General features: G+C 40.1%; 1 protein-coding gene across 1 annotated transcript; it reads right to left on the bottom strand.

The window, feature by feature from the left end:
- Positions 1-10,668: 10,668 nt before the first annotated feature.
- Positions 10,669-22,282, bottom strand: uri1 (URI1 prefoldin like chaperone). Its single transcript, XM_085357225.1, has 11 exons — positions 21,943-22,282; positions 21,216-21,250; positions 15,702-15,780; positions 15,394-15,529; positions 14,202-14,293; positions 14,041-14,104; positions 12,772-12,967; positions 12,432-12,672; positions 12,195-12,346; positions 11,400-11,640; positions 10,669-11,070 (listed from the first exon to the last, which is right to left on the bottom strand). The coding sequence occupies exons 1-11, from the start codon at positions 22,012-22,014 to the stop codon at positions 10,882-10,884; spliced, it is 1,497 nt and encodes a 498-aa protein (XP_085213351.1). The 5' UTR covers positions 22,015-22,282; the 3' UTR covers positions 10,669-10,881.
- Between the last annotated feature and the right edge of the window lie 751 nt (positions 22,283-23,033).

Here is a 23,033-nt window from a genome sequence, read left to right as displayed (position 1 = left end):
GCAGGCAGGAAATCCAACGTGTGGGCTCATTTTGTGAAGGTAAAGGATGACACCCAAGAGAGTGACAGGCAAACTCTGCTGGCAAATATTTTGCCCATCATTCATCCATCTCAAACTTAGCTTATCATCTAAAACGTGTAAGCAGCCGCTTAGCATGGCTGTTCATTATTATGCTAGACTGACCTTGAATTCTCATGTCTTGCAACAAATTTAAAATTAACATAACTTTTGCTGTTGTCACAAACAGGCAGCTCGCCTCCTGTGTGTTCTTGTATCTTTTAAAGCTTTGTTATAATGCTTTTGTATTCTTCTGCAGTGTAAAACAGCAATAACAATGTTATACATTACTCCACTCAACTCAAACCATTATCTGGTGCCCCCTAAAATATATATATATGTTTAAATAATTAAAATAATATCCTAATTGTGGAATAGCTAGTCAGCTACTAGTCAAGGAGATAGCTCTACCCCTACTCCACAGCAAGTTTGATCAGGCATGAAAATGTTGCACATAAAACCACCCGGATAAAGAGCTGCCTGCAGCCATGGCTGGTGTGAGCAGTGTGTCTGCACTGAGCTCAGATCAATGTAAGGCTACAGGCCTGACCTAATCACATCTGACAGGAAGAAAGTGAGCAAATGATATTAGCATACACTAGATCTACTTCATATTTACTAAAGTGATATTTCTCTGATTAACTGCGCATGGCAACGAGGCAGAAAGCCGTCATTGCTTGTGTGTGCGGACTGGCTTTGGTGGGAATCTGTGGAGATAGGAGCGGGGCCATCAGGTGTTTTCACTGTCAGAGTGGATTAGGCTCTTTTAGTGCAGATTGAGAGAGCGCTTGATTGTTTTGAAGCATTGTGTCACAGTAGCGCCTCTTAGGTGTGGACGCACATATACGAACAAGGAGCAGGTGTGATTTAGCACAGGCAATAAAAGGGAAACAAAAATGTGACACATACATTACAACCAGCCAAGGAGGCTGTGCATTTGGGATGATTTTAGATGTGACAATATCAAACACTGTTATATTTACTTTCACTGCTGTCAGGCGAAGGGGATTCTATAAAAGATTTGACCTACAAGAGAGTGGAAACACGATATTTTTACCTTGTAGTGCATTGCCATGTAGGATGGATGGATAGATGCGTCGAGGCCTAGAGTGATGAAAGTGGAATGAAACACGTAAATGAAATTTATAGATCAGAAGTGCGTATTACATTTTTCTTTTTAGCAGCGGTTAAAATTAATAAAAATCCATTAATAATTTATGTTGGTTGTTGACTGAAAAATACAATAAATGCACCACAAATGGCTGCAAAAGCCTTCTCCCAACAGCTACAGTGAGCCCTCTAATAAGCAAAGAAAGCTAAAGATCATCTGATGTTAACATGACTGATAACAGCCTTTTCGTGTACGTTGTTTTCAGATGACCAAAAACTGGAAATCCTTGTTTAATTTCAGTATGTAACTATTTACCGTCCCTTGTAATAATGTGTAAAAATCTACATGTAGTGGCTTAGATGTGTTCTGTTTACCCAGGCAGGCTGGAAACAGTTGTACGCATGATACAGTAATAAAAACTCAACTCAATAGTGAACACATGCAGTTAAAAATGAAACACATATGTAATTATAGAGTTGGATGCAGATACTCATGCCTCATATGAGCAAATAAGCATGCAGTCTGACATTTAATATGTCTGTTGATGTCCCAGATTCTTTGTAAAATGGTTCATCCTACTTCAAAATTCCTGGAATTCCTGACTTCCCAGGCTGCAGAAGGCAACTGTTTATCACACATGAGCTTATGTAAAGACAGTGAAAGCCCCATGCTATGCTTTATGTCCCCTGTATCTCACGTCATCCACGTGCCCACCCACCAAATCAGCCAGCCAACACTCCTGTGGACTGCAATGTCAGGGGATGAACAGCATGCTCAAGGAAGAGGGCAGTGGTAACACAGCTGCCCACCATGACCCATACAAAAGATAGCACACATATACTTTCTGACAGCCAGATTAATGAAACCCTATAGGAGCTTCTCTGTAGGCCCCCCAAAAGCCTGACGGAGACAGAATAGTCTAACCAGCACCATTCATTACTGCAGGAGTACAGAGCACAGAAAGAGCACACACAGCACTGACAAACTAGCTCCTTGTGAGTAATAGCTAAAGAACTCATAAAAGAATACATACACATTTGTTGCGGGTGTTGTACGTAAATCTATGCCACTCCTTCTACCACTATCAAACCCCCCCCCCAAAAAACCTGTCTTGTGCCCCTTAAAAATAAACCTGGCATGCAAGTGATACAGCAGTGATGAACAGTTATGTGAGAATCGGCTATTTCAGGTGGCTTTCGATTAATTTTGTTTGTCTCAGTCAGCAATGCAGATTAGCAGCCTTGAATGCGCTGCAAAGGGAAAAATAAGTTCCTCTGGCAACATACTAAAAGCCACAGGGTATAGCACCTGGAACTCAGCTGAAAACAGCAGGTTTGCTTAGAGGCAACCAGCTGTGTGAGTACCTGTATGAGTTGGTGGCGTCTAAGTCTTTTCAGATGACAAATGGTTCCAATCCGCGTGCAAGGATAAGACGTGAAGAGTGAAAGTGTGCATAGGTACTCTGGTGAATACGAGCAGTATCATAACCATGTGTGTGTGTGTGTGTGTGTGTGTGTGTGTGTGTGTGTGTGTGTGTGTGTGTGTGTGTGTGTGTGTGTGTGTGTGTGTGTGTGTGTTGTAAATAAATTCTGGATTCGTGAAATTCCTTCGTTGTTTTCATTAGCTCTCACACACTTCGGAGTGAGGAAATATAAACTTCACTCTTCTTTGTCAGGCATTTGCAAACACACCCATTTTCACATGCTGTCTCTATCTTTCCATAACACACACACACACGGAGGCACATGCATATAGAATGTATTTAAGATCACTAATGTGTAAACAGTTGCTCTTGTTTGCACAGACCACCTGTTCTTTCTGGACACAAACAAAGCTTTGGCGTACGATGGGGTGTGTTAACAGTGTGGGGTGAGGAGGGGATGCCTCACAGAAGAGAAGCCTATCCACATGGTGTAGGCTGCATCAGATGGTTGGGCCCTGCATGACAGCAGTCAGCTCCAACATAACTCGCACAGATCTCAAAGAACACAGCTTCTTCAGTCTGCAACAGACTGACATGTTTTGCTTTCTCGACAACTTCCCCGGGCGGATGCAAACTCTTGCTCGCTATAACGTTTAAGTTAGCAGCCCTCCTAACTGTGAAAGGATCAATTTGTTTTTGCACTGCATTTGTCTTTCACATTGGCCAATATTTGCAAAAGTGAAAGGAAGACACAAAAAAAAAACTAGATGTGTCTATTTTCAGTTGCGAAAAAAAAGCACTTGAAGGCACTAAAACAAAAGTCATTAAACGAGTCATCACAAAATCACAGCAGGAGTCTGGTAATGCCACTTACAGTATCTCATTAAGCTATGGCATCCACAGCAAAAAAAACCTGACAAACAAAGAGCATAATCCAAGGCACATTAGCTGGGCTGATAATTCAATGAACTCTCATTTGGCAGCCATCTTGCCCTTGTGATGGTCTTTTTTCAGCCGCAGCAGCAGAGCACAGACCCCTCATGAAGTTCCTCTCTCTCTCTCTCCTTCTTCCTCTCCCCATCAATCTATCTATCTCACACATACTGTATATCCCTCCTCCTGCTCTTCTTCCCTTTCTCTCACTCTCTCTCACATGCTCTCTAAAACAACAAAACATCCACCATTAGACAACGGGGTACCAGCGTAATTAGAAAATGACTTCCTTTGCAATCCTAGCTAAGTAGTTTACACACTGTAATTACAGGGACAAAATCATCTTTTCATCATTTCACTGATTGAGCTCATCAACCCAGTGGGATCCCAGGACTGTGCTCAGGCAACATCTGGGCTAAGAGAATTAGCCCTTAGTTTAGCAGGCCTTACACAGTGGCAAGCAACGCAGCATGACCACCGGACATGGTCACACATCTCTAATTGGGACTGTATTTTTTTTTCTTTTTGATAATTAGGCCTTATCAAAGAGTCATCATCCAGAGGAACGTTCAAAAGGTACCCACCTAAACACAACAGGAGACATTAGGGAAGAAGAGCGCAAGCAACGCAAAGGATCATCTCGATTTTCCCACACTTCCCAAAATGCCTTATCAAACTTTTACTCCCCTGCAACAAACTCCTGTAGTTGTTAACTGAAGCACCGAAGATCGACCTTGGTGCACAACAACGTGTCTTTTCGCAGAGAGCTCTGTTTACTCTAATTCTGTGTGTAACTCGAGCCTTGACTTTCTAACAAACACATGCGGTTCCTGGAGTTGAAGGTGAAGTGCTTTCGTTCGTCTCTGTCCTGTCGAAGGACTGCCTCTGTGTGTTGGCAACAGAGGCAAGTGTTTAATGTGGCAGCTGTTAGCCTCGTGGATTTTCACTAATCACTCTCTCCTGATTACTCTGATGAGTGTATGATGCTCTTAAATAATCAACCCGCAATGAAAAAAAAAGAAAAATAATTATCATCATCTCCCTAAGTAGTGCAGCTGCACCCGCCTGCAATAATTACAACTAGAACAGGGCGCCTTCTCTCGTCACTTACAACCACTTATTATTAGAGATAACGCTAATTGGTGCAGTGGTGGGCGACAATTCTTCATGGGGTTCATCATAAAAAGCCAAACCTTGAAAGTTATGGCACATTAGAGGTCTTAAAGCCAAGGTACGGTATTAAACACTGCATGCTGAGACACGCCGATAATCTGAGCCAGGGGAGTAGTAGACGTCCTATCACTAGCCCCCTGGTTGCCTCACTACCTTGCCCTCACTCCACCCTTCCCCCACTCGTGGTATCAGCCTGGCAGACACAATTAACATTTTCATAAAAACAATTCCCTGCCTCCAATAGTCCAATGTAATTTGTTTTCCATCTCTGTTCATTAATCATTGTTTAAATCGGTGAGCCATCCCCTCCACTCTGCCATCTGCACTCAGCTGTGTTACAGATATGACACCTTCCCCCTTAATGGGAGCTGACAGCCAAGAGAGGAGGCCTGTAGAAAATAGCTTCCTGCATGTGCACTTCCACCTCACATACTGCCAGCAGGTGAGAGAGGGGTATTTAATGGGTTCTGATTAATCTCAAAGGCAAACAACATTACACTACAACATTATACAGCATGCAAACAGCATGCAACCCCTACATTATGTGCAAGTATGGAACAGCAGTATAGAAAGTGTGAAAAGCAACAGTGGATGGAATAACTAGAGCGAAACTCACACAGACATGCTTTACAACAATGGCAGAGCATTCCACATTTTGTCAAAGTTTTTTTGTTTTTTCTCCTCTTGTTAAATTAGTGCAACGTTCCTACAATATGCTATTGTTTTCCTGGAATTGGGAGCAAGGTTATTAATTATTCACTGTTGTGTTCTCATATGAGGGGGCTATGCTTTTCACTGTATTGCCTCATAGCTCAAATACTTAAGGCCATAGTACTCAGGCAAATTTCATGAGGCAACATCACAGAGATATTATCACAGTGCAGACACTTGGCAGATTCAAAGTTTCCTGAAGAGTTTGAATGACTGGAAAGGTCAAAGTTCTACGATTTCCACATAATGCATCGGGAAAGACTACATAAATTACTTTTGCATTGCTTTGTCTCCATACTCAAAGTGATTTTAAGCCAAAGTCTAACTAGCTTAGGCATTTTTTTGGGGGGGGGAGAAAATCCTACTCAGTGTGGTGGTAAGAAGGTGCCAAAAAGTTCATCTGGCCTGTTGATTTCAGCGTGGATTACAGATATTCAAATCATGTGCCTCATGTTCAAACAAGTGCTTCTATCAGGGGAGAAAGTTGCCAAGCAGAGCTTTGTCATGTAAGCTGCATGAATTTACCGCAGCATAATGAGAAAACGGCTGTGGCGCTAAATTTAATACAGTTTCATCCACTCACCCTCCCTCTCTCTAATTTCTTCTCAGTCATAATGATAATAATTTTTGATACCCCTCTGGTGTCAGTGCAGCGTATAGTTTACCCTTTTTTTGTGGTGCCACCTGAATATGCACTGGCCCAATTTTTCATCAGGAACTGTGTCACAGCTCACGCACACTCTCGGTTATAAAACGCTTTAGACAAGCACCCCAACTATTTTTCAGGGTGTTTCTAACAAGGAGAGCAGCAGCAGTATTAGTAAATGATGTGTATATTCAAAGCTGAATATTTCATGTTGATTGATCGTACTGACTGCCACCCACCTGCTCCTCCTCCTGTCCCACCGGAGCTGGCATGAGGAGAATTCAGTAATTGAGAAGAGCAGAGCATGGTCTCTCTTTGCTCACATATGACAGATGGGGCATCATCGCTTCAAAGGAGAGCATTTGGAAACAGGAGGAAGGAGAAGGGGGGCAGAGGGTGAGGGTGGCTTTGAGAGTAGCTGTGCCACTCTGTACAGGTGATAGTTAAGAAAAAAGGTTACAAAACCTAAAACGTGGGCTTTTAATGCTGCTTGAGGTGTCAAAACTACAACTTGAAAACTGTGAATTCTTTCGGGCTCCTGCTTGTCTTTAACAAGCAAACTGGGGATTGTAATGCACAGCCACCTTGCGTCATTCTTATTCATAACTACACAACTTATAGTATAAAAACCCTCATTTTTATGTTTATAAATCATAATTTTACATTATGTGAAAGAAAAAACCTGTATGCAATAATATGATATAATTGAAGGTTGCAGTGAAATATGATAGAATATGATGCTCGTGGTCTAACTGTATACTAATTATATGCTCAATAAACACCAGAGAAATACACAGATTTGGTATTTTTTGCGTTCTATTGGATGACTCTCGACTAATTTTTACGATGAGCTGTAGAAAATTCCTTAGTCACCTTTCAGCCCTCGCCATTACTTCCTTTTTAACAAGAAAGAAAACCAACAGTGGCATCCCTGGGAAACGCGTGTCCATCAGAATCCGACTCGTCAGAAACTTTTCACAAATAACTTGGGTAAATCTTTAAGAGTCGCAGTGATTTCTCTTACCTGGCCAGTTCGAAGAGGCGCGGAGGACACGATGTGACAGCTGGAGTTCAGTGGAGAGTGATGTTGAACTGGATGACTGACTGCTGACTGACGGACTGTACGCTTCAAACGCTTTATCATAAACGCCCAGCACACAGTAGCGCACTGATTTCCTCCTTTAACTACCTTTTCCTCCTCGGTCTAAAAAAAAAAAGCGTTTACACGGTTTAGCCAGACGAAGCCAGCAACGCGCTTTGCTCTGTAGTATTTCCAGTTGAAGAAAGAGGTAATGAAATCTTATAAAAAATTACTCGGGATACTTCGACATGTCCCGAAGCCGTATGTCTCCCTCATCTGGCCGCTGGTATGTAAGTGTAACAGACTGGTACCGTGCGTAAAATGTGCACCAGCGTCTCCAGAACGCAGACTTTAGAAATCAATAACCCCCCCCCCCCCCCCCCCCCCTCGATATGCATGCTTGTAGAAGTATTATGTTATATCATGCATGTCACATTAGTCCCGGGGATTACCTGCAAGAGTGGTGCTTTTACTTTTGAAAACTTCTGTGAAAGCACGAAGGATTTGTATGGAGCTCTCATCTTTAAAAAATTATACACATTTATATCGGGAAGATGTTGTATAGAACACTTTGTGCTGCAGCTGCTGCTTATTTTTTTCGCATCCGATATGGGTTTTCGACGTTTAAGAGAAGACGGGATTATACCTGAGTGATTATAGGTGGTAAATGACTCTATTAAGAAAGCTTAATTGGAGGCTTGAAGCATCTCTCACACTTCTGCTCTCCGCCTGACATTCAGTATTCTCCAAAAAGGAAAAGAAAATCTTGCCATCTTGCTTCTAATGCAAATATATAGATAAGAGAATATCTATCTATCTATCTATCTATCTATCTATCTATCTATCTATCTATCTTTAGATAGATAAAAAAAGGTCATAAAAGAAAAAAAAAGTGGAGACAAAGTGGAGCTTACTATCAAAAATGTAATCTTTTGGAACATCACACTAGTCACCTATACACCTATACACCTAGATAGATAGATAGATAGATAGATAGATAGATAGATAGATAGATAGATAGATAGATAGATAGATAGATAGATAGATAGATAGATAGATAGATAGATAGATAGATAGATAGATAGACAGACATGGTCCTTGGGTTCTTCATTTAGTTGTAGATGTAGGTGTTTTCTATGAAGCATTGATTTTTATCATCATTAAGGCCGTAACCACTGTTTGTTTTTCAGTGGGGGAAGTGATTTTTTTTTATCTTTAATTTTTTACATTTTCTGGCCAAAACTTAAAGGTACTGAATTTATCAATATAAGACAAGCTCACACTGATAACTAGTTGGTAACATGTTACAGGTTTCTCATTTTCTCTCAATCGGTTTATAAATTATTGACAAATGAATTCAGCTCTAACAGTTCTATAATATGCTGCTGTAGTCGTCCCATTGATTTTATTTATGAATATATAGGCTTTAATAACACACACAAAGCAAACTAAAGCAAACAAAAAATGACATTTCAGAGGATTTAAGAGATTATGGATCGAAAGAGCAGCGCAAAGATCATATCACAAAGCTGTTCCTGGACATTTGTTTCTCTCCTGTGATTTCCACCTGAGCCTCATTAGTGGAAAAAGCGAGGAACAGAAACCAGTTGCTCTTATAGGCAGTGAGTGTAAATGATCCAAGTACAAGACCGTTGGATATTTCATAACATATGTTCAAATAGCAGTGAAGCAGATACACTGGCTGCTGTTTAATCCATTCTTCTGTCATTTGGAACTAAAAGCTCCCCCTCTCAGACCCAAGCACCTGTCTGGACAACAATACCTGCTGAATCCCTAATCATACAACTCTTAAAATCCCTCATAATCCCTGAAATGTAGATCTCAAGTGTGTTCCAGCTCATTACATAGATTGTATGCAAGTTTTCTTTGAAATGTAGTTCCAGCATATACCTATGCAGCTTAACCTACATAAGACCATTGATCTGTGTCTCACCAACACAACTCTAGCATGTTAAGCATTGCCTAATCTGTCTCATGCTACCTAGATTTTCATATTGGAGGAATAATCCTGGAAGGGAGGAGGGTGAGGGGTGTCACCTCTGGACCTGTTTCAAAGCTTCTTATCAGAGACATACACTCCCACCATTTAACTAAAAGGGGAGCGATAGAGTTTTTAATTCAAAAATCATAGCTTTAATTAAAGCTGCATTTCAGTGTAGATGAAGTACATGTGCATCTGCTGCTGTGCTAGTAATCAATAGGTGCTCAGTTGAGTTCAGCATTTTGACCTTTTAGGCCACTAAAAACAAGAACACCTCCCCTCACTACTTCATCCAGCTAAAAAAAAAAAAGGCCCTTCTGGATTTTTCCTATGATTGTTTTGAAACTGTAAGTAGAGTCACAGGAAACTGTTACTTAGTTTTGAAGGTTATGTGATTGTTACTTAAAAGAGCACAATTTATAATGTATTTATTAAGCAGTTATTTTTCAAATAGGCCATTTATGTAAAAAAAAAATACATAAAAAAATATAAAATACAACGCATGAATATTTTGTTTTAGGAAACAACTTGCAAAATACGTCTCATATTTTATTCTTTGAATCGTCTGTTTCACTCACTGTTCTCTGAACTGCATATTTCTCAACATTCATGCAGTGGTTTTACAGTTTATCCTTCTAAGCACATTTAATGCAACCATGAACTTCTGACTTTGATCTGTAAATAATACTTGCTTCTGGTTTTTAGCAGTGAAATGTTGGTGTTGCACCCAAAACATCCTCGATTTGTTTGTCTTGGGAATTCTTTCTCTTCCTTTAGGACTTGAGTTTTTACTAACAGGAGGAGCCATTTTGCTTTCAATTAACTTCCAGATTTGATGAAGCATTATTGCTGCCTTAGAAAGTTCGATGGCGGATGGTGCTTTACTTAGCTCTTCTAATTCCACTGCATAACAGGAAATTCACTAGGAGTAACAATAATTCATAAAAGCCTTATCTCAGCGTCTAGTAACAGCTATTTAAAGACTGAAACAATTTACACTAGGCATCAGGCAAAAAATTTAAAAAACTAAAATATTATTACCCATTATTACTGTGCTGTGTGCAACAACAACTGGAGAAAAACGTTTTGGTATAAGATATTGAGAAACACAATAAAGCCCTGTCAGCAGACCATAAATGAAATATAGATCCATCTCCTTGTGTAGGAGAGTAAGAATTATTTTCTCTTATGGAACAAAGAGAAATCAAGACTTGTAGTCAAAATCATTTATTTTTCTTTTACTTTCCATCAATATTTTTTCTGTTTTACATAAAGCTTGTCACAAAGGAATACATACATTCAGTAGGACAGGTCAAGACAGGGTAAAATGAGAGCTAACGAGACCTGATTCTGTTTAATAATCAATACTAGGGGAAAACAAACAAAAAAGGCAACTCATCTTATGTGGCAAAGCCTACAGTCGGAGTTAACCTGGCGATATCACAGATCAACAGAAGAGTAGACAGGTAAACGTATGACAGACTGCAAATGTCTTAAACAAGACTAAAAGAAGAATGTCTTTTAAAGCAGATAAGCAAAAGAGGCTGCAATAAACCGTAAAAAAGCAGTGTTACGCAAAGGCTGATTTGTTAAGTGTTCTACTTCACAGACAGAAACAGAAATCAGTGGATGAAAGGCGTGCAAAGAAATGAGCATGTGATTTGTTTTTTGTTCAGTTACCAGAGAGAAACAAAGGCTTCACAAAAGATGTTCATGTAAAAGCTGAATATTTGCCTCTTAACAGTCACTTCTGCTGCAATCGGGCAGCTTTGAACTTTGACACCCTCTTCGGGGCTTGCTGGGGTGGGGCAACATCAGGCGCCACCTCCTCCTGTTTCTTCTCCAGTATTGTTGGCAGAGCTGGTGGAGAGATGGTCAGATGAGGGACAGCTGAGGGCATTGGATCCTTTTCTATAACTGTACCTGAAAAAGCCTGAGAAAGAGAAATAAAAAAGAAACAACAGTAAGGAAACTGATGTTGCGTCACACTTTCATATATTTGTGCTCGGATATATTGCAGAATCTTTCACACCAAAATGAGATTAAGAACTATACAAAGAAACGTGTTCAGGTAACAAATACTAAACCAACTTAAAGCCGGGACACTACTTAAAAAGAAATAACACAAGTGCAGTAACTTTGAATCATGCAGACCATACATTTAATCGAAGAGTGTAAAAACAACAAACTCAATGCTGAAACTTTTCTAAATGTTACATTTACTCTGAGGTGAATACTTTGAAGCATTCAGCTCTCTTTCACCTCAAATCTGCTGGGAGGTTGCAGCAACACTGCTGTGGGACTGTCCTCTTCTGTGATGCCATCGCTGGTGTCGCTGTGCGTTGCTTCGTCGTGACTGAAGCTGCGTCCCATAATTCTGCGCTCTTCAAAGTCTGCAGCGCTGCTCTCACTTGTGTCGCTGCACACGCTGTTCTCTCGACTGCGTGACTTCAGTATGGACTTCCTAGGTATGGGTTCCCCATTTTTCACATCTACAAACAACCTGATTAAAAAAAAAAAAAAAAAAAGTAAGAGTCCAGTTTCACCAGTCAAAGCAGCTAAACATGAAGTATATGAAAAAAAGTACTGGGCCACCAAAATGTTACATCCACAGAAGTTGCTCAAAAGTTCCTGGGACACGTTATTTTTGCTGATGTTAATGCAAAAGCAGGTTTATAACTCCATCGTTACTGAGTCAGCGTTGCCAACTATGAATATGCTCTCAATGCCAGCATTCAGTTATTGAGATAACAGTGACTGAGTTGGTGTAGCTCCTCAGTGCTTCTACTTTGCAGTAATGCCACTAGCAGCTGATCAGGAAGAGAGGGAAGAAATTTCCCCAAACCTATTACAGCACTCAACAGTGAGTGCTTTAGAGTGACCCATTTCTTCACTGGTTTGTATTGCTTGATTTTATACACGTGTGGTAATGGGACTGAAAATACAATGTGGCCAATTTTTTTTCCATACTTCAAACCAGAATCTGTTTATGGCCACATTTCAGTTTTAGACATGCAAAATTCATTTGTTCATTAAGTCTAACTGCAATATTTTTACCTGTAAAGGTCTGCCGGTGTTGTGATTTTGTGAAGTTCGTGATGAGCATGTCCATTGCTGTGGCCATTTTTCTTTTTCCTCTTCGAGTGTTCCTTCTGCTCTTTCCTTTCGCTAAACTTCAGTGTGGTGTTTTTGCCTGTATTTATTCTCACCTGATGCAAAAGGCAGACACATGGAAAGATGAAGAGAAAACTCACAGAAGACTCACAGATGTTCTAACTTATTCATTGCTCTAACCTTCTTGGGTTCGACTGTGTGAGAAAAGTAGATAGTAGGCAAACAGTTGGCTTCCTCTTCCTCCTCAAAGTCTTCTTCCTCTTTCCTGTCCTGTCTGAGTGGTGCTGTGCTGGAAGGCAGCGCGCTCCAACCTGGCTTCAAACTCAGCCCATTTACTGGAGTCGCAGCATCTGCATCTTTCTCCTCTTCTGAGGAAGAGGATGATGTGTCCTCACCATTCATGTCTCCATTATCAGATAATCTGAAGGGGAAAAAACCAAAACATCTAACTTTGAAAAAGAACAAAGAAAGAGCAGGATTATTGATCCTCATACAAAAACAGAAAAGTATCTTCACATACTTGTCCTGCTCATCTTGTAGCTCCTCCAGCTTCTCGAGTTCATCCAATCTAGCCCATAGCTCCTCCTCAGTCATAATGCATTTCCTGCTTCCACTATCTCTGCTTTCTTCCTCATTCTCCTCATCCTCTTCTTTAAAATCAAAAAACACATCCTGCTTGGGCTTAGAGTTTGGCTTGTGAGCCATTCTTTGCTTTCCTGTTAAAGCGTACAGAAAAAGAAACCTTTAACCCTTTAAGACCTACCATAGAACCAAGTCCGCCAGAGCTTATATTATATTTTTACATGCTGTGGAGCCATTTTTGGGAGCATTTCAAGTTGCTATACATCAATACAATCATTATAGCCCAAACTTTAATAATATGTCTGCATTAGGTGCATAGTAATTACATAAATTGCAAAAAAGTGCAATAAACTACAAAAAAATTGAAAATCGTTTTTGTTTTTTTAACATATATTTCTAGTTAGAGAAATTTAAGAGGCTCATCCCTCAAAACTGTAAATACAAAAAAGTTGCACAAACTAGTTTCCCACCACAGGAAATTTATTTTGAGTGTCTTCATAGTTTTATTTTTGAAATACACCAATTTTTATACACTGCAGGAAAAACGAAAATAAATATTATAGTGCAAATTTGCAAAATAACAGCATATGCATCAAAATAAACTATTTCCAGCAGTGCAATATGAGTCCTAAGCATCCCAGAAACGACACAGAAAGTCATAAACTCAAACATAACTTTTTAAAACACAAGTATAGGCTCATAAGGCCCCGATCGTAAAAAAACTACATTTCCGCAAAATGACGTCACTTCCGGTTTCGGGCAGGTCATGCGGTCATGTGATAGTTCGCGCTGATGGACGTAGGAAGTGTTACAAACAGCTGATCGGATCGGCGAAGCGTGTTTCTGGAATATCATGTTTTTGTTGCTGCAAGTGATTTTTATGCAGTTTTTGCAAAGCTATATGTGGAAGGAAACTGTGACCTAGGACAAGCTGATGGCATAAGATGTAAGTACAACTCCTCCGGTTTCATATGCAAAAAAAATTATTGCGCTAGCTTACGTGGTTGCAGAGCTACCGGGATTTAAAAATAGTTACGCAAAATGGAGCGTGCCCGCTCCGATCGGCTGTAAAGGGTTAAACTATTCACGCCTACATATGAATTTAATTCTGGTGTAGAATTAAGCAATAGGTGAAAAGCTACACTGCTTTCTCTGCGGCCATGATGCACAAGTGAAATGAGGTCAGAAGAAAGGCTGACAAAGATACCTTTGGTGACAACAGAGTCATTGTTTCCAACCTCCTCTCTGATGTCAACATAGTCGCCTTTACTCTGAAAGAACAAGAACACTACAGTTAATGTTTTTGCCCCCATTTATGACTTGCACAATAACTTATGTGTGAGACAACTTGTTGGTAATGCAACATACAGCAGAGATGGTTTCCAAATTCTTCGCAAACCCAACTCTGGCTTCAAAGTTTTTTATCGTCTTGGACAGGCCATCTAGTTCATTCTTCACATCTGTAGACAGCAGATGCATTTTCATTAAACTGTGCACTTAGGAGGGCAAACTGACAGAGCCACATGTGCCGAAAAAAGACACAGAGACAGCAGGCAGATTTCAATGAAACGCTTCAAAAAGAAAAAAAGGAAAAAGACAACCAGCTTGTAAAGAGTTAAAATCCTAAACAAGTTGAGAAGAGAAAAAAAATGAAAAATGATGACACAAACAGTTGATAATATCTTCTGCCCTGAATACTACTCCGGATCATTAAATCTTCACAACAATTAAGCCCTTTCACTAATAGCAGCAGAGGGCCCTTGTTTCCATGGCAATCGGGAGCCCCTCCAGTCAGTGCATCAACTGGAAGTGAGGAAAGGTCAAACACAGAAGGCCTGACAACTCAGCCGCTGTCTGACACATTTCAGCTAGCTATGTTTGTATTACAGCACTTAGCTCTGTAATAGCAGGGTGGGCAGGGTCAGGAGATGGGGGAGGACGAGAGCGGGGGGGGTTGGGGGTGGCGCTGCAGATGGGGCTGTGGCAGCACATTTCTGCTTCACTAAACATTCTAATAATGTTCACATCAGAGATCGTTACTTGGGCCCATTTGACTTGATATGAGATTTTCAGAGCTAGAAATGAGCAGCGGGGTTAACACACACAGGGAAGCAAAGCTGCACACAACTGATGTGAGATCGAACAAAGCCGCTGCAGTAACAGGGCCCGATTTGACCACAGAAAAGAGGAACAGGTAGGAGCTGTTATCCCACGGTTCACAGCCTAAGCAGCGACAGCGGTGACCTGAATGAACACAAAAGCTGCGCAGTCCATGAGCCCTGCAAACACTGCACATTGAAATAAAGGCGCGTCGAATGTGTCGGCAACCCGCTATGACAAACGTCCAACAGCTGTAGCATCTTTGCATACGTATGACTGCTGTGGTGAATCGTTACACGGTTTAAAGTTTTTCCTTCAAGGATCTGTTCAGACTAGCTATGTTGATATGATGCACTTGCGCCCTCTGCTGGATGAAAAGCAGCACTAACAGATTATGTTAATGTCACGCGGTAAGTATTCAGTGAGAAGTGAAAAAACATAGTTTAAGGAAAATACTCACATTTCATCCTGTGATCAACAATTTTTTGAGCTTGCTTGGCAGAGCACTTGGTGAACCAGTTATCACCCAGCAACACTGTGACCTCGTTGGTGTGTACCAGCTTTCCGGGCATAAAGGCCAAAGGGCCAAATGGTACCTGCACGTGTGGAAAAACAGAGCGCAAGAAAAAAGAAAAGAAAAGGGAAACAGGTCAAATCAAACAGGTAGAGCAAACGCAAATAAAGGAGTAAAACGTATATAGGAGTGAACTTTTGTGTATTTTAGAATTCTCTCCTTTCCTCTGTATTTTAAACAAGGTCATCACTCACCATGATGTCATATGACAGTTGATCTGGCAGAGTTTTGAGGCGGTCATTCAGGGCTTCATAGTCACCCGACACCTTCTTCCTGCAAACAAAAGGTTTCTCCAATGAAACCACAGCTCTCTGAAGCCATCCTGTCTAATTTGGTGTGTTTGTCATATTTGGGATAAGTCAAAATTTAAACAATGGGAAGCAAACAATGGAGTAAAGGGGGAGCGCCTGTTTTCCACTTGGGGAGGGCAAATGTGGCATAGCAGCTAAAGTAGTCTCAAGATGTCACTGTTTTTTTCATTTACTTATTCTTATTACTTATTTTTTGCTGGGCATTGTAAAACCTTAGGAATTATAGGAAGAGAAACTGACCAAGGAAGGAAGGAAGGAAGGAAGGAAGAAAGAAAGAAGAAAAAGGACCAGCTAATTAAAATTTCTTATCATATTTATACAACAAAGACAGCAGAAACAAAAAATCCCCTCAGCAAAAATCACTTGACCACTTTGTAAATGGACCACAGCTACCAAAGCTTTATGACAGCATCCTCAACATAAACTACTGAATCAGGCTCAGCTTCCAATGCCTTTTACAGCAAGTGTTATATTCCCATTTGAAAGCACAGTGCTGCCAACAGCCCCCTCATACTGGGTAATAAATCCCTCCAGTCATCTGTTGGAAGAGTATTTTCTCCTTTACACTCTCCTCTTGCAATCAAACGTTTGAAACCAAACTTTTTAATGAGCACTTTAAAATCCAATTAGTAAACAGCTACAGCAATGGAGGCAACAGTACTTTTTTGTAGCTTTTGTAATGCATTTTCAGTAGGATTTAGGAATTTTACATTTATGAACTTTGTATGCAGTTACATCCATAAGTTGTTGGTTTCCAAGCAGTTGGATTAACTGAGAAGCAGACTGACTGTCAGGTGAAGCCTGTTCCCTTATGTCATGACAAGTAATACAGATAAAAGATCTTTAGTTGATTATAAGCTTTTAATTTGGATTTAGCAGCTGTTTACTGGAGGAGATGTTGATGAATGAAGGCCATTGTTATGGTTAAAAAACAAACAAACAATGATCAAGAAGCTGGCCTCAAAGCCTATTGTTCAAAGGTACTGTTTATAAGGGTGGGGAAACCTGCAGTCAGCTGAGACTAAAGAAGTCACTTGAATGAATGATTTAAAACAGAATCTACTTCTTGGGAAACAAACAAAATGAACCTATGTAATCTGGCCTGCAGAAAGGTCAGATTACACGTTAGAGAAAACATGTGAAAGCCCCTGCAAGTTCTTGGAAAAAAAAAAAACTGAACCGATGAAACCACGATTAACTTTTACCACAATGATAGAAAGCAAAAGGTATGGAGGAGGAGAGAAACAGCCCATGAGCTGAAGAACACGACATCGTCTCTCAAACGTGGTGAAGACAATGTTATATCACGGGCACATATGGCTGCCAGTGAAACTGGGCCAGGAGTGTTTACTGATGATGTCACTACTGACAGAAGTACATACTGTGAAGTGTACAGAGCTATACTCTCTGTTCAGACTCAACCAAATGCTGATCCGAAGGTGCTTCACACTGCAAACAGATAATGATCCAAAGCAAACTGCAAAAGCAACCCAAGAGTTTATCAAAGTAAAGAGATGGGATATTCTTCAGTGACCAAGTCGGTCACCTGATCTCATCCCAGCAGATCCTGCTTTTCACAAACTGAACACAAAACTGAGGGCGGAGAGACCCCCAAAAAACAAACAAGCAGCAGCAAATGAAGGTGGCTGCATGAAAACCGAGCAGCACTTTATGATGTCCTTCGACAGACATTGACTGGAAAGGATTTTTTAATTCAAGTATTTAAAAAGATCCTTATATTTACAAGTATGTTTCTTTGTGCAAATAGTTTTAAGCCTCTGAAAATGGGGGAGTGTGTATAAAAATGGTTGCAAATCTTAAGCAATTAAATAAAAACAACTGACCGCTTGACTTAAAAACCACCATGGTAGTGTACAGATTGTAGCTATGATTAAAAAAGCCAACCATCTCAACCTTACACCTCTAGCTTTGTCTCCTAAGCTGTCCTGCCAACATCCTAATCTCTATCCCTATTGGTCACTCCCAACAGAAATCTGAGCATCTTCAACTCTGTCACCTCCAGCTCTACCCCCTGTCTTTTTATCAGTAGCAACACCTCTAAACCATACATCATAGCAGGTCTCACTACCATCTTGTAAGCCTTCCCTTTCCCTCGTTCTTCTATCCATTTGTCAAATCACCCCTGGCACTCATCTCTATCCACTCCACCATGTCTGTACTCTATTCTTCACCTCTCTCGTACACTGTCTATTATTTTAGATCACTCACACACACACTTCACTCACTGTGTTGGAAGGATAGAAAGAGTATTTTCAGCAGTGGTGAATTTAAAAATAAATAAAGACATTGAGAGGGGAGCTTTAGATTCACAGTGCAATACAGTGGCCTCAGCATATTTTACGATATTTTTATGCTTCTTCTTTTGAATTTACTTACTTTTTTTGTTTTTAATTTGGGAATAGGCAAATATTCTGCCAAATCAGACCCTTGTGTAAAAGAAACGTGAGAGAAACTACACTGAATAGTGTGTAACTGGACTGGATTAATGTATCAATAATAACAAAAAGGGGATTTATCTCACGTCAGGTCCGTGAATGCTAATAGGAGCATGAGGAAGATATTTATCACACTCTATGCACGCCCATATAGTCTTAAAAGCTCTAGTCAGTGGAAATGAAATCACCTGTGTGAGTCTGTCGAGACTTACAGGACAATGTTTACACATCTGTTATAAAGAAAATGTTTTATTGCCCTTTTACTGATAAGTACTGTCTTTCATTTTACACATAATGCAAAATAAATGTAATAACACAAAACCTACATGCACTTTTCTTATTTTAATCAATAATACTTAAAACACTGATGCTAACACCCCCTACTTAGAATCAATGGAAATGCACTTACTGTAGCAAATCTACCCTGCAGTGAAGCCCCTACACAGTCATGGTCCACTCACACAGGTGTTTTTATCTGTCTGTTAAGAGCTCTACTATCTCTTAATGTCTCTCTGTGCATACACCACATGTCAATTCTCTTAAATGCAGCAATACTTTCAGCATCTTTTTTTTGTTAGCAGCTCTGCTAATCTATGTCTGCTTAAAATGCCTGTAGTATAACAAGGCACAAAAACAGACTACTGCCACTGAAACAAAGTAGTAACTTCCTCAAATACGACAAATTGCAATGTGAAATGTACTATATACACTTAAATACTGGGACACACCTTTAAATTTTTGAATTCAAGTACTTACAATCCATCACCTAAACATGCATTTACAAACATTTGTGAAAGAACTGGTCTTTCCAAAGACTTCACTGAATTCAAGCGTGGTACTGTCAATAAATGTCTTTCCTACTAGAGTAAAAGCATTCGGGATCCAAAGTGGCAGACCATGTAAAGTTTCAGAGAGAGGACACTGAGTAATGAAGCGCATAGTAGACAAAAGTCGTCATCACTCTGCCGACTCAGCAGCTACAGACCTCCTCTGGCATTAAGATCAGCACAAAAGCTGTGCGTTCGGAGCTTCATGGCACAGGTTTCTATGGCTGAGCAGCTCCTGTAGTGTAATGTGTAAGTGGCCCAGTATTTTTGTCCATATACAGCATCTCTGCATGTTTCCCTTTTGTAAACTACTTGCATGTGCACATTCAATAAAATAAGCCAGTTTTCTTTTAATCAGCTGTGCCGTTGCACAGGTCTGCACGATTAATCGTTAGAAAATCGCGATCTCGATTCATACTTATGTGTGATCTCATTTCCAAATGACAACGAGAAAAAAAAAAAAAAAAAAAAAAAAAAAGACGACGACGATTGTACCGCATTTTGATCCGGGACGTACTCTGCATGAAAACAAGCGCTCACTCTTCCTGCTCAACAAATGACAAGGGCGGAGCCTTATACCACGTGATACAGAAGCTGTGCCGTGTGATGCTAAAATTAGCACGTCAGGGATGACGAGAAAGTGACAGGAGAAAATCCGTCCCGGTCAACCACCCAAACACCAATAACGGGAACCTTATACAGCGCTTCCCTATACCCGTCGACCTCCCGCAGGCACAAAGAAATGAGCGGCTATTACTTATCACCTGGCTCCCATCAACACTGTGCAAAACGAGGGATTTAGGAAAATGATCAACACCCTAGACCATAGGTGTCAAACTCTGGCCCGCGGGCCAAATTTGGCCCGCAGCCTACTTACATTTGGCCCGCGAAGCCATACCAAATTACTATCAGAGCTGGCCTACTGGTATTATACAGCTAATATATATATTGTTTAGTATTAAGCTTTGCTTGTTCCATATTCAGTTTTTCAGCAAAACGTGTTTGAGTCCATAAGAAAAGATTCATTCTTATATCTGGAGGAATAAATATATTTCAATAAATATTAATGTTAGCCCGCGACTTTGTTCCAGTTTTGAATTTTGGCCCACTGTGTATTTGAGTTTGACACCCCTGCCCTAGACAAACGCTACACAGTGCTGTGTTATTTTTCTATTGTTGCACTACCTGCTCTATACACGCAGTGTCGAGCAACGGTGGAGACGGAATTTCAAGCAGTACAACATTTTGCGGCAACAACAAAACGTGAGACATTTGTTGTTTTTATGTTTATTTATTGTTTTTATGTTCAGTCTCAACTGTTACGAAGTTGATGTGCAGTTAATAAGTGCAATAAATATTTATACTGGAAAAGAAAATCGTGATCTCAATTCTAAGCCAAAAAAATCGTGATTCTCATTTTATGCAAAATCGTGTAGCCCTACTGTTGCAACACAATTTGTGCTAAACAAATAAATCTAAACTTGTTGATTTCACATCAGAGTGAAGTCTGTCCTTGTAGACCCACAGGTCATAGCAAGCAAGGATTGATGAGTATTAAGTAAGAGAAATGAGATGGAGCCACCCTCCCTGACATGTTACTTCTCTGATAATACTTCAATCATTCTTTTTATTAACCCAATTCTGTTAAGGTGTTTCCATGTCACTAACCTGCTGTTTTGCATCACAGGCACTGTTTATTGTTAAATACTCCAGGGCTGTTGACAACACTAACAGTAACACCTACAATAAAAAGTCAAAAATCTGTGCTGTGAAATGGGGCCTGCTGGAACCTGAGCAAAGGTCAAACACTTCATTAGGAAATAAAAGAATATCACTGTGTGGGTGTGCACAAACTTGATAAGCAACTGACGTTTTCTGTCAATTTAGAAAGTATTGATGACCCTAAAAGAATCTATTTTTGGTTATAACAGCATGTTTGTGCAAAATAGGGCAAAAAAAAAAATGGGGAGGTCTAAACCTGATATAGTAAACTTCAAAACTACACTGAAGGAATATTAGAACATGAAGAACCTGCACAGTGTACTCAGTTAATGCAAGCATATTTTAAAAACAACCAACTTTGTGCTCAAGTTCATTGGTGCTTTCATGCTTACCAGTGTTGAATCCGACTTTCACAGTCTTTCACCACCTGTTTCAGGACAAATAATTTTAGTAAGAATCAAGCTGATAAATCTACGCAACTTACACAGTCTCCAGGTGGAAAATTTAAATTTTTTTTAAAAACATTTAAATCATCTGTGATAAAACATTCATTTCACCGAGGCTTTTACTTTACCCCGGCTGCAGACACAACTGCCCAGAGGCACGAATTTATATGTAATAATAGTTTGACAATCATCACACACAGGGAAGTAGGTCAGCAACTCCGAGGAAGTAGGACCAGACAAACACAAAATTAATAATTTAAAAATGAAGCAAAAAAAAAAAATGAAATAAAAACACAGTGGTTTTGTATCTAGGTGAAATTTACTTCCCAAAGTAAAGAAGCAAACAGCACTGGTATAAAAATCTTTTTTTTTTTTAATGCCAAGAAACGAACCTAGCTGAGCACGCCCTCCTACAACATTTAAACTTGAACATGTGAGCGCAGAAGGAGGAAGCTTCTCGAAAACTGAAAGTCAAAACAACAAACACTCTTTGTGTAACCTGTGAAACAATAATGGCACAGATGTGTGTATCTGCAGTAAAAGGTACTTCAGCAAGTCCCAGCAAGTGGCTCCAAGACCTTCCCCGATGCACCATGTGGCCAGTGGCTGACGGTGGCTTGGCTAACGTTGCATACTAGCCAGCAAAATGTTTCGCGACAACTGGTGATATTACCTTTTCGTGCTCCTCTCGGAGCCTGATAACTCCGCCGAGGTGTTCTATATCCACTTGACCCTTTTCAGCCATTGCCAACCCACTTGCACAAAATAAATTTCTGGTGTTTCGTGACCCCAAAACAAAGCTCAAGGGCTGTTGTGAGTTCTAAAGAAGTGTTTATGAATGCAGCAGCAGCTATTCCTGAGACCCGTTCTGCTCGTATTCATCAATGGGTCAGTGATAGTTATCCACACTTTCGGAAGTGATATCATCTCACACTCTCATTTCAGAATTTCTGCATGATTTCCAAAAATATCCACAGTCTGAATATCCGAAGATTAGCCAATACTCCTTGTCACTCTCGCTGCGCCATGCACCTCCGTCCAACTCCAAGAACTCAACCGCTATTCCAGGGTGGTCCCGGTCTGAGCTTTCAAAATAAAAGACTTCGGTCGTATACTTGGTTTAGCATTAACAACAACAACAACAGCAACAAATACAAAACGTAAAATTAAAGAAAAAAAAAACTAAAAACAATTATACTTTTGGTGGACCTAAGTGAATAGGAATAAATCTGGTAAAATTACAGTCACAACAAAGTGCACACCTTGTGGTGGCTTCTTTCTACTCTCAAGCCCATCCTCTAGTTTCACATCAGCAAGTTTTTCGTAAGGCTAAAAAATCAGTCCGTGTTGGATTCACACAAGCAATTCAGCTTGCGTATGGAAGGCTAAGATATGGAGGTCGACTGGGCCACTGCAACACCTTGAGTTCGGTAGTCTTAATAATTGCGAGGCGCACACATCCTGTGACTACAAATGATTACATTTGAAAAGTGTGTACTTTATTTTTACCATGACTCCACGAGTACTTCAAAAGTTTTAGCATTTAATGCATCTCTTTCCTTTCTCATTTAATGCTTTTATTTTAAATGTCAAACATTGCATTTTCCGTTTTGGTTTCAAATGAAGCGAGCTTGATGCAGTTCTTCCTCCCAGTGTACTCTGGGTAAATATGAACGTCTGCACAGATGTAAACAATCTAAAGCGAGGTGATGTTGTTCCACCTGCATATAAAAACAGTGACAAGCACAACAGATTTGCACATTC

Source organism: Diplotaxodon limnothrissa, linkage group LG7 (assembly GCF_057381915.1).
Source record: "Diplotaxodon limnothrissa isolate DT_005_m linkage group LG7, D_limnothrissa_male_GT1.1, whole genome shotgun sequence".
In the NCBI taxonomy this organism is placed as follows: Eukaryota; Metazoa; Chordata; class Actinopteri; order Cichliformes; family Cichlidae; genus Diplotaxodon; species Diplotaxodon limnothrissa.
The sequence above is the reverse complement of the archived record's forward strand: the minus strand, read 5'-3'. Positions and strand labels throughout refer to the sequence as shown.